Here is a 16,832-nt window from a genome sequence, read left to right as displayed (position 1 = left end):
AAATTGTCCCCTATTTGGCCAATGAGAGCCCATTCAAGCTGGCTCCTGTGTACTTTTGATATATCCCCCATCATTTTGTTTTTTGAGGACTTTCTTTCTAGCAATATAAGATGTACCAGGTTGATCTTATACTTTTCCTGATATTACACTGGAATCAGCCATTTCTCCAAGGAGCCATGGTTCCTTTTGTTGAAGAATGGTATTACAAACCAGTGTCTGGAGGATAGTTGTTCATTGTTACTGTTTATAGCCCTCTCTGTGTGCAGAGCTAGTTAGTGCACACAATATATACACAATGTGTGTACATAATATACACAAATCTATATACCTGTATCTCTCTGTATGTACATATATTTAAGGGTGTGCGTTCATACTAATATGTCCCATTCTAGGTCAAAACCGAAGGGTTCATTCTAAACTTCTTTTTTTTCTTTCTGTTTTGTAACTTTCTTCTCCAGCAGTGAGAAACCTGGCTTCCCTTTCCCACAATGTATTACTTATTTGCTCAGTGCTAGAATATACACAAAGCAGTTTTAGAATTGCTAACCCATGCTGCTGTGAAAAACAAAAACAAGTGTACTAACTGGAGTGCAATATTTTTTACACTCATTTTGCCTTTACTAAGGCTAATGGGTACATGGTCAAATATTATGTTCCAAAGTTAAATAAGATAGGTCTTCCCTCTCCCTTCAGGCAGTTATATTATTAACTTGATAGACATTAAGGTCCTGTTTGTTTCAGTTTGCATTCTTCTTTTTTTCCCCACTTTTTCTTATCTTTGTTGATTTTCTGTTTATTTGGTGATATCTTACATCTGAAGAGTACTTTACATTTTACAAAATGCTTCTTAAACTTTCCTCCTTGATAAGATTTATCTAGGTCAGCACTTCTTACTTGGCGTTCAATAGGTCTGTGGTGGAACTAGATTGCTTGCATTTATTCAGAACATAGATTGCTTAGCTCTGGACCTTCTGAATTCCTCATGGGGTCTAGGAATCTATTTTTTCACAAGTTCTCCAGGTGATTTTTATGATGAGTCTAGTCTGGGACAGTAACTTAGTCTCAAATTATTTGGGATTGGCAAGGGAAAATTTTGAGGTAATGTTTTTATAGATTACCAATCTGAAATTTAAAATAAGTGACTTGATTAAATGATTTACAAAGCTAATAGTAAACTTTCTAATTTCACTTCATTGGTTTGTTCACTGTTTTGCTGTCAGTTCACATTACAATCAGGAAATTAGGTGGTACCAATTTGGTGTTATTCCTGTAATAATTTAGCATAGAAGTTGCTTGGAGAAGTTTTAATATTTTTGCACTTTCTGGAAGAAAAATTGTACCAAAAGTCAGAGGACAGAATGTGCTTTCTTTCTAAACCACGTATGGCTACCAAAAATGAAATTTCAATACTAAAGAGTTATATCTTTACCTTTTGAGTAAAAATGTTACCAAAAAGTCAAAAATGGTAAAGAGACAAAATTTTAAATTCATTTGACAACTGTTTTCATATTATTTTCACTTTCAAGTAAAGTTTATTTACATGTAGAGGTATTAAATAAATAGTGGCACTGAGTTTGTTTATGCATATATATGCTGGTAAGGCATAAAATGTTTTGTTGCATATAAAAATTTTCAAGAATTCCAGAAATTCTTCATGTTTGCTTGTTTTAAGCCAAGTATATCTCGTTACTTTTAAAATTTGATGATCCTTTTATCCCCATACTTTAAAATTATCAAATTTGTTAGAGTTTCTTTTGATAGTAATAAAAACAGAGTTCTTAAATTCTTATACTGACTTTGGCATGTAACCAGGTTGGTGGATTCCGGGTCTCACACAAACTTGGGAAACTCTTCTCACAAATCCAGGAAATATCTAATGTTTTTCTTTAAAGAATCATTTGAAGTAATTATATAATTCTCTAATATTTCCATTTATAAAAATATTAACATGACTCAGGTTATAATTATTTTTTAGTCATGGTTACTATGGTCTTTATTAATCTCTAAATAAAATGGCGATGGTAACAGCAAAATTTATCTTGTGATAATAAGGCATGTTGGGTGTAACGAAATGAACATTGAACTTGATGCACAAGACTGCAGTTGAGTTCCAGGTCTACATTCTCTCCAAATCTCAGTTTGTTTTACCTGTAAAGTAGATGATGTTAGTTCCCTCAAAGGGTGCTTTGAAAAATTGGATTAGATAATATTCCTAAAGGTGTTTCATGTAAATTGTAATAATGAAATTTGGTGATATATTTAATGTGCTTTCTCTATTTTTGTGTCCTTTGCCCATCAAATACCCACCAGTAGAGAGTACAAAATACTTTTGGCTTATACCTGGGGAGGCAAAATTTTCTTTTTCTTAAAGGGCCAAGTAGTAAACATTTTGGGGTTTGTGGACCATACTGTCTCAGTCACAGCTATTCAATTCTGTGCTTGTACAAATGCAATCATAGTTAGTATGTAAATTGAATTAATGTTACTACACTTTTGGGCACTGAAATTTGAGTTTCATATAATTTTCATGTATCATGAAACAGTCTTTTTGTTTTTAATTGAAAATATAAGTAACCATTCTTAGCTCCCAGGCTGTACAAATAGAGGCAGATGGCTGGATTTGGCCTGTGGACCCGAGTTTGCTGATCCCAAGCTTAGAACATTTTGAAATTAGTTTTAGATTGATTCTGATAGTGTCATGATGGCATTAGCTGTTGATGTGGTTACAGAAAGCTTTTTTAAAAACCAGAAAACAAACAATGAATTACTATAATACAGATTTTATAATGTAGATACTATATAGTCATTATTAAGGATATATAATCTATATGATGTTTTGCATGTATATTATAATTATTAACAAAATGAAAAAGAGATTGAATAAATAGAAAATACATCAGTGAAGTGATAAGAAAACCATAGAGTTAATCTGATTTTAAATTAGCCCTTTTTTACAAATATTCAGTGTATTTAGAAAAGGATTTGGCATTGGCAAGACCATCTAAAGTAAGATGATGTGATTCCAACTTTTCTTTTTGTCTTAAAACATGGCTAAAATTTTCTATCATTTAAAATGTTAGTGGAGAATATATGTGTTGTTTTGTGCTCAACTTAGGCAAATATTCTTACTTTAAAATTCCGAAGTTTTTCAGCCAAAGCATAATGCCTTGCAAGCATGTTTCTGACATAAAACACCACAATTTATTCAATTTGTTCACACCCTTTTTGTAAAAGCTTTTATTTTAATATGTGAAAAATGCATAAAAGGTCTGGCTTGATATTTTTAAAAATTACATTTTATTTGCTTTGCTTAAAGATTTAGATATAATTGAAAGTGCTACATCAGGCTATCTCTAATTCAAAACAATATTTTAGGGTGGATAGCATTTTACATTTTTCGAACATACTCTTATGTAATTCTTGTCTTTGATATTCACATCCTTGTAAACACAGATGGTTCAGGGGTTATCTTGGTTTTATTGATTAAGGAAACTGAGACTCACAAATATAAACTTACTTGTCCATGATCTCATGGCCAATAAGCAAACAGAAGTACTTGATTTTAGATCTCAATGTTAATTTATTGTGCTTTTGACACTAATATCCCTTATACAATTCCCAGTAGATTTCTTGGCACATTAAAGTCCTGCAAATGTTGTTTCATGGTTGATTTTTTTTTTTAGTACTAAAGTAATAATAAATTATATCTCAGGAAACTTGAAAATATATCATAATTCAAAACATTTAATATTAGTGGGGTATGCGTAGAGAGATTAGCGTCTATTTTTCATGTTTTTTATATCTGGATGCTCATGTATATGCTAGTTTATTGTAGCTTCTAAATCAACACTTTTCCATACTGATTTTTAAGTTATTATATCAGTGTTTTCCCTCTACAAGGACTGCAAGATTTCTGAAGGCAGTGATCATGCACTATCTCCCTATCCCCAGGTTGTTTGAAAAACAGAGTGTGGTTTCGGTAGGAGGTAGCAGATATTAATGGATAGAATGGGGCAGCATAGGTGAGATGGGTAGTCAGAGGCACTGTTACTCCTCACTCTTCTCCCCACTGCTCTTATTCTATAGTCATTTCATTTACACCAAGACTTAGACTCCCTAAAGGATGAGGCAGATTTATAAAAAATCTATTAAGTAAGAAATAACAACTTTCTATTCTTGGTTGCATACTATGATTTTTTTATGCCCTATGTTTGGTAACCCTACCCAGCTAATTATAATTATGTTTTTAAGATTAACTTGCTTATTTGAAGGTTTAAAATGATAGGCAAAGTATTGCTTACAAAAATTTTCCTAGATTTTCTTTCTTTTTGTAAATAGTTTTATTGAGGTATAATTGATATATAACAAGCTGTACATATTTAAATTATACATTTGGCAAATATTGATATGAGAAATCACTCATAAAACCATCAGTATAATAAGGAAAATGAATATATCATCAATTAGAAAATTTCTTCCTGCTCCTTTGTAATCCCACCCTCATGCTCCTACCTGTGGTACTTCCTTCTCCCACCCCACCTCTGTCCCCAGGGAATGACTGATCTGATTTCTAGCACTATAACCTACTATTACTCTAGCATTTTTTAGAACTTTATATAAATGCAATCATACAGTACTTTGTTGTGCTTTCATATACACGATTATCTTGAGATTCATTAATGTTGTTTATATCAGTATTTCATTCATTTTTATTGCTGAATAGCATTCCACTAAATGGTTATATTGCAATTTGTTCATCCATTCACCTGTTGATAGGCATTTGAATTGTCTATAGTTTTTGACTATTACAAATGAAGTTACCACAAGTGTTAGAATTGAAATATATTTTCATGTCTCTTGGATAAATGACTGGGCATGGAATGGGCACATCATATGGTAGGTGTATGTTTAACAACTTAAGAAAGTGCCAAACTATTTTCCAAAATTGTATCATTTTTCATTCCCACCAGCAGTGTAAGAGTTCCAGTTCCTTCACATCTTCACCAATACTTGGTATAGTTAGTCTTTTCTTTTTAATATTTTAACAATTCTAGTATGTGGATAGTGATATCTCATTGTGGTTTTAGTTTGTGTTTCTTGAATGACTAATGATGATGAGCATCTTGTCATGTGCTTATCTGCCATAACTATGATTTATATGGTGAAGTGACTGTGTAACATTTTGCCTATCTTTTTAACTGGGTTGTTTGTATTATTATTATTTAGTTTTGAGTGTTGCATATACCTTATGGATACAAATCTTTTATCAGATAGATGATTGGCAAATATGTTCTCTGTGTATGCTTTGTCTTTTTGTTATCTTTCATAGTGCTTCTCAAAAAACAAGTTTTCAATTTTGATAAAGTCCAATTTATCAATTTGTTCTTTTATGGATTGTGCTTTTTGTGTCATATGTAAGAAATTTTTAATTAAGCGAAGGTCACAAAATTTTTTACTCATGTTTTCTTCTAGAAGTTTCATAGCTTTAGGTTTTACATTTAGATTTATGATCCATTTGGAATTAATTTATCTGATGCGAGGTATAGATTAAAGTTCTTTTATTTTATTGCATATAGATATTCCATTGTTCCAGCACAATTTGTCAGGAAGATTATCCTTTTTCCACAGAATTGCTTTTGTGCCTTTGTAGAAAATCAGTTGTCCATGTAAGTGTTAGTCTATTCTAGACTCTATTCTGGTCCATTCATTTACTTTTTTTGTTTTTACATGAATACTTCATTGGCATGATTATTGCAACTTTATACTACATGTTGAAGTTAGATATTGTTATTCTTCAAATTATGTTCTTCAGTTTCAAAGTTATTTTGGCTATTCTAGATTCTCTGCATTTCCATATGAATTTTTAGATTCATCTTGTCAATTTGTGTAAAATAGCCTGTTGAGATTGTGAGTAGCATTGCATTAAATCTATAGATAAATTTAAGGAGAGGTGGCATATTAGCAATATTGAGTCTCCTGACCCATAAACACAGTACATCTCTCATTTTAATTAGGTCTTAATAATTTCTGTCAACAGCATTTCGTAGTTTTCAATGTACAAATCCTAAACATCTTTTGTCAAATACATTCCAAAGTGTTATTATTTCTGATGTTATTGTAAATATTTAAAAATAATTTCTGTTTCATCAGTTATCCAATATAAATTCAATGTCATAAAATTATTCATATTATTATCCTTTTAATATCTGTAGACTGTATAGCAATATCGTGCTTTCATTTTTTATATTGTTAATTTGTGACTTCTATGGTTTTTCCTGGTCAGTCTGTGATATGGTTTGGCTGTGTTCCCATCCAAATCTCATCTTGAATTGTAGTTCCCATAATCCCCATGTGTCATGGGAGGATCCCAGTAGGAGGTAATCATGGAAGTGGTTACCTCCACACTGTTCTGCACTATTATGGCAGTTACCTCCACGATAGTAAGTGAGTTCTCACGAGAGCTGGTGGTTTTATAAGGGGCTTTTACCCCCCTTCACTCTGTACTTCTCCTTGCTGCCACCGTGTTTGCATGTTCTTCCACCATGATTGTAAGTTTCCTGAGGCCTCCTCAGCCCTGCGGAACTGTGAATCAATTAAACCTCTTCCGTTTTATAAATTACCCAGTCTTGGGTATTTCTTCATAGCAGCATAAGAATGGACTAATACAGTCTGGCTAAAACTTCTTTCGTGTTTTAAAATCTTTTAACCAGCTTTTGGCTTTCTTGATCTTTGTGTATTATTTTTCTATTTTATTTTATTTTATTTCATTATATTCTGATTTGATATTTATGATTTCTCATCTATTTTAAACTTCGGTTTAATTTGCTCTTTTTTTTCTCCTAGTTTGTTAAGATGGAAGCTGAAGTCATTGATTTGAGACCTTTCTTTTTTTCTCATATAGGCAGTGCCTATATTTAGTGTTAAACACATTTCCCTGGAATTATTGCTGTAAACAATATCTTACCTTAAATAATATGTTGTATTTTAATTTTCATGCACTTAAAAAGTCCTAATTTTTTTTGATATGGTTTTTGAGCGACCCAGGAATTATTTAGAAGTGTGTTCAGTTTCCAACTATTTAGGGCCTTTCTAAATATGTATCTGTTATTGATTTCTGTTATTAATCCTATTTTCGTGTGACTGGGATCCTTTAAAATTTATTGAGACTTTTTTTTATTATTATACTTTAAGTTCTAGGGTACATGTGCATAATGTACAGGTTTGTTACATATGTATACTTGTGCCATGTTGGTGTGCTGCACCCATCAACTCATCAGCACCCATCAACTCATCTTTTACATCAGGTATAACTCCCAATGCAATCCCTCCCCCCTCCCCCCTCCCCATAATAGGCCCCGGTGTGTGATGTTTATGGCCCAGAATATGGTCTTCCTTGGTAAATGCTTTTGAAAAGAATGTGCATTCTGCTATTGTTGCGTGGAGTGTTCTCGAAATGTCTATTAGGTCAAGTCAGTTGATGTGTTGTTCACGTTTTTATCTTTACTAATATCTGTCTACTTGTTATATCAATGGAGAATGTTGCATCAATGATGAGTTGAAATTAATCAATAATTGTGGATTAGGCTGTTTCTCCTTAAGGTTCTCTCAATCTTTTGCTTCATGTATTTTGAAACTCTGTTATTGGGTACATAAATGTTTTGGATTGTTATGTCCTCTTGGTGGATTGATCCCTTTTTCATTATGAAATGATCATCTTTATCCCATGGAATATTCACTGCTTTAAAATATACTTTCTCTGACATTAATATAACCGTTACAACTTTCTTTTGACTAATCTTATAATGGTATATCTTTTCCCATTCATTTCATTTTATTTGTGTTTATAGTTAAAATTGATTTCTTGTAGGTTGTTTATAATTGGGTCTTTTAAATCCAGTCTGATAATCTTTGCCTTCTAAATGGGATGTTTAGGCTGTTTGCATTTATCAAGTGTGATAATTGCATTATCAAGTGTGATAATTGATATGTTTAGGATTAAATCTTTTTATTTCTTTTCTTATTTTATCATTTGTTCCCTTTTTCCTCTTTTTATGCCTTCTTTTTGATTTTTTAAACGATTCTACTTAATATCCTGTGTTGCTTATTAATCATATTTTCTTGTTTATTATTTTAGTGGTTGCTTTAGCATTTATAATATTTGTGTCCAATTTATTATAGTCCAAGTGATAGTATATCTCTAAGTGATATCATACCACTTCATGTAAGAACATCACAAATTTCTCCCCTACCAAGCTTGGTACTAATGCCATACATTTTACTTTTACATATGTTGTAAACCCCACACCAACGAAGCTATTATTTTTGCTTTAAACAATCAATAAATATTTGTCATTTTAGTTAAATTTCATTTCTTTGTGTGAAACCATATTTCTATCTGCTGTCATTTTTTTTTGTTTGTTTTTGCCTGATGGATTTCCTTTAGCATTTTTTATAGTGCAAGTCTGATGGTGATGAATTCTTTTTGCTTTGGTATATCTGAAAAAAAAAAAAAGTCTTTATTTCATCATTATTTTGAAAGCTGTTTTTGCTGGGCGTAGGATTTTAGGATTGCAGTTTTTCTTTTATTTTAGTACTTCACTTTTGCTTCACTATCTTTTTGCTTATGTTCTTCCTGATGATTAACCTGCTGTAATCTTTATCTTTGTTATTCTAATGTAGGGTATCTTTTTTTCCCAGATACCCTTTAAGCTGGGTGTCTCAAATAGTTTACTTCAATTTGTATTTAGTATCCTGCTTTAAGAGCCTATCCAGTATTTTCATATCTGTGTTAATATTTAGCTCTTTTTTTTCAATATAGGCCGGAAGTGTTAGAAGATTCACCTCTGGTTCCCCAAAAAGGCAGTTTTCAGATGGTTCATTGCAATTGCAGTGTTCATGAACGTTGTGAATGTCTTGTGCCTGTGCCAACAGCCAAACTCAACGACACTCTCCTTATGTGTTTGAAAATCACATCTGGTGGAGTAATTTTCCAGTCACCTCTAATGTCAGTTCAGCCCATAAATATGGGTAAGTTATGCACTAAAATGATGATAATAGGTCAAAACATCAGTCATATATAAAGGTTAAAAATTGCTTACAAAAATATTTGCTAGCTTATCTCACTTTGCTTAACACTGTAATGATGGTAGATGTAGTACTGGGGGTATGAAGAGTGGCTTCTGGAATGATTTAACAATAGTATGTATATCTTGGCCATTGTCACTTAAATTCTGTTTTGAAAACTGTTTTCTTTAAATCCTGGGTCTATGTAATGGGTGTGTATTGATTGGATATCACTTTTTCACAACTCAGATAACTATTTTTAAAAATAATTAGAAGCATGTTTCTTACCTGAATTTATTCCTTCAATAAACATTTCTTAGAGGCTTATGTTTGTCAGAGACTGTTCTAGGAGCTAGAAAAAGAGTGGGAAATTAGACATAGTTCCTACCTCAGAGAGCAGGGACAAACAATAGTAGGCAGAGACAATGATAAAAGAGTAAATAAGTAATTTACTGTACAAACATGATTACAGAAAGCTTCAAATAATAGACAACACTCTCTGTTTTCTTTGTGCAAAGATCCCCCAAATCTCTTTTTATCAATTTAAATATGCAATTACAAATGTGAATAATACAGGCAAATGTTAGTGCTATGTATTTAATTTATTAATTTCATTTAATTATGTATAATTTAGCAATTTTTCTCCACTTATATTTCCTGAAACAATTGTATGCAAACTCTTTATGTCTGATTTTGCATCATTGGTTTTGACATCACTAGAGCCACTTTTCCAAGTATCTGATACAATTTTACATACAACTCAGGCTTTACTTCTTTGTAAGTTACTCGAGATACAGCACTTTTTGAAACTGTGTATGACATCATATTTTAACATTAAGACTTTCAAATAATTTGTCCTCTAGGGATATCATTGTGCTCTCCACAACATAGTTACAATGGCATACAAGCAATTCAATCGTGAAGTTATACCATGGAGAAAAATATTACAAAATCTTTGTTCAATATCATTTTTTCTTTTCAAAACTAATTCTACCTGATGATTTTTTAGTAGCATTTAGAGTCAACTTTGAGTTGCATTGTTTTTCAAAATGAAGTAGTTAAGGGAAAGTGCTATGGAATTTTTAAGAACTTGAAAACTTTCTTAATTTTGTCTTTATGCAGAGATATTTGGGGAAAAAATCTTTCCTTGTATTTGAACACATATGATAATATCCCCAAATTATATGTTCCATGAAAACAATAAAACTGGTGTGATGGAGTGTCAGGGACTATTGTTTCTACTATGTAGATCAAAGAAGATCTCCTTTAGGACGTAGCATTTGAGCTGAATAACGAAGAGATATCCATGCAAAAATCCAGAGCAAAAGGTGCTCCAAGCAGGAAGAACAATATTCACAAAATCCCTAAGATAAAATGAACTTGGTAATTTGAGGAACAAAACAGAAGACCTTTGTGCTAGGAGTGAATGAGGTATGAGAGTATTAAGGGATGAGGTCAGAGTTACCTGGTCCAGAGCATATAGTAGGCCAGGGTGGAGAAGTAAAGAACTGTTTTGGTTTGGATCTGTTTGGGAGATGGTGCTGACTGGACTGTCTAGTGGTTGGAGTTGTAGAGTGTGAAGGACAGAGGGGAATCAAGGATAACTCTTAAATTTAGACCTGGGCATCTAGATGAACAGTGACACCAGATACTGAGATACGGAAACTCAGGGAAGATTAGTTGTGTGTACAGAAATCAAGAGCTCTATTTTGGACACATTGTATTTGAGATGTCTGTTGGAAACCTAGGAGACGTTGAATAAGAAGTTGGACATACGAGTCTAAAGTTTAGGGGAGATATATACATTTGGGAGTTGTTAACATATCAAGGTTTAGAGTATTGTATGAGATCACCTATTTAGAGTTCAGGAAGAGAAAGACTGAGGGGTTATCAGTAAGAATGCAGGAGTAAAAGAGTAGGTTGTTCTAGAAGCCAAGTGAAAAAAATATTTCAAGAAGGAGGGTATAAGCATCTGTGGAGTGCTGCTGAGAGGCAGAGTAAGATGAATGGGAAATTGACATTGGGTTTGTTTTTGTATTTCTAATATTAATGCATATTAGTATTGTCAACCTAAAATGTATGACAGATACCAACTCTACAAAGCAAAAAGTTTATTTGGGAGTAGTAGGGGATTGCAGTTCTAGATATGCATGCTATGGAATGACTATGACACATCCACGGGGGTTGGAGTAAAGGGGAAGCTTGAAAAGACATATAGGAGACCTCCATGTAAGCTCTTTTGAACAAAGATTTTTGGTTACAAGAGCTTGCTGCAGGGGTTGGCATTAGCTTATTGGTGGAGACAGCCATTGTTAGGCAAGTGTCTCTGTGCAGGCAGCTTTTATGGAATACTGTGGTTTTGAGGAATTATTTACGTCGTTCCAACGTAGGCATACATGCATAAGGGGACTCCTTCATGGCCTCCCAACTCCATTGTGTTAGGGTTCCACATTAGTAACTCCAGTTTGATACTGATGACTTTTACAATATGCAGATAGGAAATGTACAATAGCTTGTAATATTGTGATTTTACTTTTCTTTGGTATATGTTTGTTTTCTCTTTGGTCATGGGAACACAGTAAATTTCACCTGTAATTTCCAGACTTTTGTGTTTAGCTGTCTTTGCTTTAAAGTAACTGAAATTTATAATATGTCACATAAAGTAAACCATCATTGATTTTGACTAAAAGAGGAAAATTGTGACCAAATTCCTGAAAATATAGAATGTGAAAATTATCTTATGCTCTTTATTTGTTGAGAATAAAATTCAAATCAGTAATTGTTTCAATTTAATGATAATTTCTATATACATGAATAATTCCTGTTAATTGTAAAAACCTTGCTAATATAGAGATGAACAAACAAGAAAACGCACCAATTTTCTATCACTTTGGCAATCTTTCTATTTTAAATATATCAGGAATCCAAGTATAAATGTGTGTTAAACTTTCAAAATTTAAACATTAAACATTTTTAATATTCTGAGAAACTTCATCCCTACTTCTGATGACAAGCCAGGGACTGCTGCAGCTGCATTTATTGCATGGGAATATTCATGCTGTCAGTTATTTGAGTAGGTTTGTCTAGATTATAGACAATTATGATCCATAATTAATAGACAAGTTGAATTTTGGATAGTTTTATGTATTTCCAAATAGTGTTCTGCACAATGGTTTTTTCCTTTTTACCCACTAAAATAAGTGGAGTGGGTGAGGTTCAGGGGAGACTTCAAATAAGTTTGAGGATGCTGGGTTTAATAAAGTTAAGTGGGGTTCTTATAAGGGGAAATAACATTTAGCAAAATAATCTCATTTACTGATTCATAGTCTTTACCACTTAAGGGGAGGGAAATGGATATACATGGATTGCTATGATAAGGTACAAGAACTAGACCCAGTATTCTAGCTTGTTTTGGTTCTGTAATTAGTCCTTGGATAAAGTCACCTTTTAAGTACTTGAAAGGCAAGATATGATGAAAATTTATTTTGACTTTATTTTATTCAACTATAATTGTCATGAAAATTACTTGACTTAAAAGTATTCTTTTTTTTTTCTTAAGTGAAGCCTGATCCACCATTAGGTTTGCGTATGGAAATCACAGATGACGGTAATTTAAAGATTTCTTGGTCCAGCCCACCATTGGTACCATTTCCACTTCAATATGAAGTGAAATATTCAGAGAATTCTACAACAGTTATCAGAGAAGTAAGTATATTTTAATAAGTAAAATGAAAAGTTGAGAAGTAAAGACCCTCTTAAGTCCCATAGCAATTAACCTCTGCATACTAAATATATACATTTCTTCTAAAGCAGAATGAATTATAGTTCAATATTTCATATTATATATGTCATATATAGATATACATACATATATATACGGCTATAGGAAATCTAGTTACAGAAACTTGAATTCATAATTACAATTATTTTCCACCGACAGACCACTGATTTCATCTTTTTTTTTAATTGCTCAATCTATTTGAATCTTTTTCTGAATGTGGCAACAGAAAGATTTTTGCTTGGCTAATCATTAGTCGAGCTTCTGAATCTTCTGCTAGCCCCATCTGTGCATATTCCTGTAAAACTCAGTTTTAGCAAAGAACTCTGCGAGGTCATTTTAGAAGGAACCCCCCAACCCTGGATATCTGAGGAATATTTGATCAGGTTTCTCATCCTCCACCATTCCCCAAATAATGTTTGATCACCATGGCCTGTCTTCAACAAGAATTCTGTTAGGTCAGTTTAGCCAGAATCCCTCTTATCATGATGTTTTTGCTTAGTAATTTTCTATCTACTCCCTGCTTCTTGGCTATAAATTCCCTGTTGCCCATGCTGTATTTGGACTTAGCCCACCCACCCCCACCCATCACAAGGTATATGCAGTGCTCCATATACCTATTGTGATGATTCCAAATAAAGTCTTCCTTACTTCCTTTCTCTTTTTCTTTAACAGTTCATTCGGTAAGTATTTATTGAACACCTGCTACGTGCCTGGAACTGTTCTACTTGCATCAGGATACGCTGAGATAGCAGGACAGGATAAGAGGAATCTGGGGGTGCTGGCAGGGAATGGAAGGTTGCAATAATAAATGGAGGTTGGGGAGAGTGACATTTGAGCAAAGATGTGAAGGAAATGGTGATGTGGATATCTGGGGAGTTGAGTTCTAAACAGAGAGAACAGCAATGCAAAGGATGGTGTGGCTGAGGGCAGTGAAGGTGACAGCAGTAGTGGTTGAAGTCAGAGGCCAGTGGGGGAGGAGAAGGTGGAGCTCAATGAATAGCCTCTTGGGCCATGTGAATACTTTGGCACTTTACTTTGTGAAGCTAAGTTTCATATAATTTAGAAGTGAAAAACAGTCTTTTAGAACTGGCAAAAAATGTAAAACATTTTATTTTCACAAAGAGAACGATGGAAATCCTCAGTGTCACGTATGGAGAAGACAGAGTTAAGGCTTCTGTGGGTTTCAGCTTTCTCATCTGTAAACTGGAGATAATCTGTAAACTTGAGGATTTTAGATAGGAGTTATTAATATCTGATGTTGTTGTATGCATTCCTGATGCTTTTCATAATTTTTAGTCTGTGATATGCTCCCCCTGCCTCAAGAGCAGTCATTAGAGGCCAGAGAGTTTATTAACTTTGGAGTACATTTTTGGGAACTGAATTTTGATCTCCCAGGCTCAAGTGATTCTCCTGCCTCTTTTTTTTTTTTAAAGAGATGTGGTATCACTATGTTGCCCAGGCTGGTCTTGAACTCCTGGGCTCAAGTGGTCTACTCACTTCGGTCTCCCAAAGTGTTGGGATTATAGGCATGAGCCACCATGCCTGACCAGGCTCAGGTTCTTAAGACTTTTCATGCCCTTCTGCACAGGATACTTGTAGTTCTTTGTGTACCCCTGCACAGCATTTTCTACCAGGTGTGTCTTACAGGTGTCAGTAGCGGCTTGAAGCTTCCCACAGATTTTAGCTGCATTTCTTAAAATTCTAAAGGTCATATATTCATCATGATTCAGTTAACAGTATTTGCTAATTATCATTATGATTTTTCTATTGGACCCATGGACTATTTAAAATTTTATTGACTAATGTGCAAACATTTCTTTTTGATTATTGATATTTGTTTTAATTCCGCTGTGGCCAGATAACTACTGTGTAAGATTTTAATTCTTTGAAATTTGATGAGATTAGCTTATGATCACTTTTTGTAAAGGTTCCCCATCAACTTGATGTTCTGATGTTTTAATATAATATTTTAAAAGGCTGACAAGATTGTCTCAGCTACATCCCTGCTGGTAGACGGTATACTTCCTGGGTCTTCATATGAGGTTCAGGTGAGGGGCAAGAGACTGGATGGCCCAGGAATCTGGAGTGACTGGAGTACTCCTCATGTCTTTACCACACAAGGTAGGTTATGTAATAGCCACTTCTACTGGGAGGGAAATATATTTCCTGAACTTGCCTTTGTATATTATAAGCATCTTAAATTTTGTAGCCTTAAAATGAAAGAAGGAACACAATATCAACTTCCTTGTTTAAACTTTGAATGGGCCAATTCGTGAATTAAAATTCTGTCAGAGTCTCTGGGCTTGTGTGTTTCTATTGCAGTACATTGTAGGATCACTTTTCTTATTAAAAAGAAAAAATTAATATAACAGTTCCAAATTAGAAAAAATTAATATAACAGTTCCAAATTAAACTCAGAAAGCCCCTTGTATTGATAATTCCTTAATTTACATTTTAAAACCAAGCATATTTATTTGACATAAAATTCAAATATTAATGTTTTACTTCATATTATATAATAAATGAATTTTTATTCTAGATGCTTGCTTTTGAGAGTTTTCAGTGCCGATTTTTCAAATTGTAAAGGTTATTTTTAGCATTGGAACATCTACAGTTTATTCACAGCTTCTTCATGCAGCTGATGTGCAAAGTTTTGCATAGAGGCTCCAGAGGCTTGGAATAGTCCTAGACCTGCTACGTGCAAAGCTCTGACTATAGAAAGAAAATAGTCCTTTGACCGGTTGTCCAATCTGTCAAAAGGGCAAAATTTTTCTTGCTCAGACTTACTGAGATTGATTAGGGCCTGTATAGAGATAATATGTACCATGCAAATATTCAGTCCATTTAACAAGTTTACTTATTGATTGCTTACTATTTTAAAAGCACTGATTCATCAAAAGGCAAGTAGCAATAGTAGTTTAAGACATTGACTTTGGAGTCCAACAGAAGTTTATAGAAATTCTGGCCTCACCACTGATTTGGAGAATTTCTTAATCTTTCTATGCCTTAATTTCCTCATCTGTAAAATAGGGATGTTTTATATGGATATGAAATATCCATATAAAATAAAATAATGAAATGAAATAATTCACATGGGTCATGTGAAGAAAATCATTATTGTTTTATTATTCTGTAAATTAAAAATTGCATAGTGTGTCATATGCAGATAAAATGCATATCTATCTATATTAATATTTTGCAAATTAAATATTCAATATTTATCTCATATCAATTTCAATAAATTTATCCAGTGTATATTTCACAAATTGTCAGGTTTTTATTAACTTGGTTTTCTTATTTTTAAGCTAATATTTTAGCATTTACTCATATAAAAATACTATGATTTTCATCTTATTTCTCAATTAAGCCTTACTATATATATTTGATTTCAAAGTGAAATGCTTTGAATTCTCTTATCATCTTTAAAATGAAAAACTTCAGCTTAATTCATGAAAGTTCAATTATACTTTTTCTTTTTAAATAAGAATTATTCTGAGACTTTTGAGGCAGTTTAGTAAGGAGGTTGTGGCGCATACTGAAGGTAGGTTAAAATAGATTAATGTGTTAGGTACTTGTCCACAGTAAGTAACGTATAAGTGAAGCTTGAGTGCCACCTCAGCTAGGATTATACTCAGTCACGCTCATAAATCTAATGGTTTGGCTTCTGTCCAGTAATTTTATGCTACTAAGTTTTTTCCTGTTTCTATTTGATTATGGACATACAAAACATAGATGTTTTGTATGGATTGTAAATATATAGACATTGATGTTTAGCGTGCTATTACAGAATAAAGAAAACTTAATAAAAACCAATTATTTTTGTTTCTGTTTTTAAGGGTAATCCCAAGATATGTGTGAAAACAAATTTTCATAGTCTATCAGCAGAAAATGGTTTACCTTAACTTTACAGCTGTGAAATGTACTGATGTTTTTGCAGTACACTGTGGTGGAAATAATTTCCTCCTATGCAAACCATCATTTACTTTTA

The 16,832-nt window shown here is 33.0% G+C and overlaps 1 protein-coding gene across 5 annotated transcripts in view; it reads left to right on the top strand.

The window, feature by feature from the left end:
• The window catches only part of LOC105498455 (leptin receptor), a 98,016-nt gene that overhangs the window by 47,025 nt on the left and 34,159 nt on the right, over positions 1 to 16,832 (top strand). For all 5 annotated transcript variants that reach the window (XM_071091797.1, XM_011770595.2, XM_011770596.3 and 2 more), the window contains 3 exons: positions 8,819 to 9,027; positions 12,623 to 12,768; positions 14,821 to 14,965. In XM_071091797.1, the coding sequence (XP_070947898.1) occupies positions 8,819 to 9,027; positions 12,623 to 12,768; positions 14,821 to 14,965 (500 nt within the window). The remainder of the gene's footprint in view (positions 1 to 8,818; positions 9,028 to 12,622; positions 12,769 to 14,820; positions 14,966 to 16,832) is intronic.

The sequence above is a fragment of the Macaca nemestrina genome, chromosome 1 (genome assembly GCF_043159975.1).
Source record: "Macaca nemestrina isolate mMacNem1 chromosome 1, mMacNem.hap1, whole genome shotgun sequence".
In the NCBI taxonomy this organism is placed as follows: domain Eukaryota; kingdom Metazoa; phylum Chordata; class Mammalia; order Primates; family Cercopithecidae; genus Macaca; species Macaca nemestrina.
This window is presented reverse-complemented; position numbering and strand designations above follow the sequence as displayed.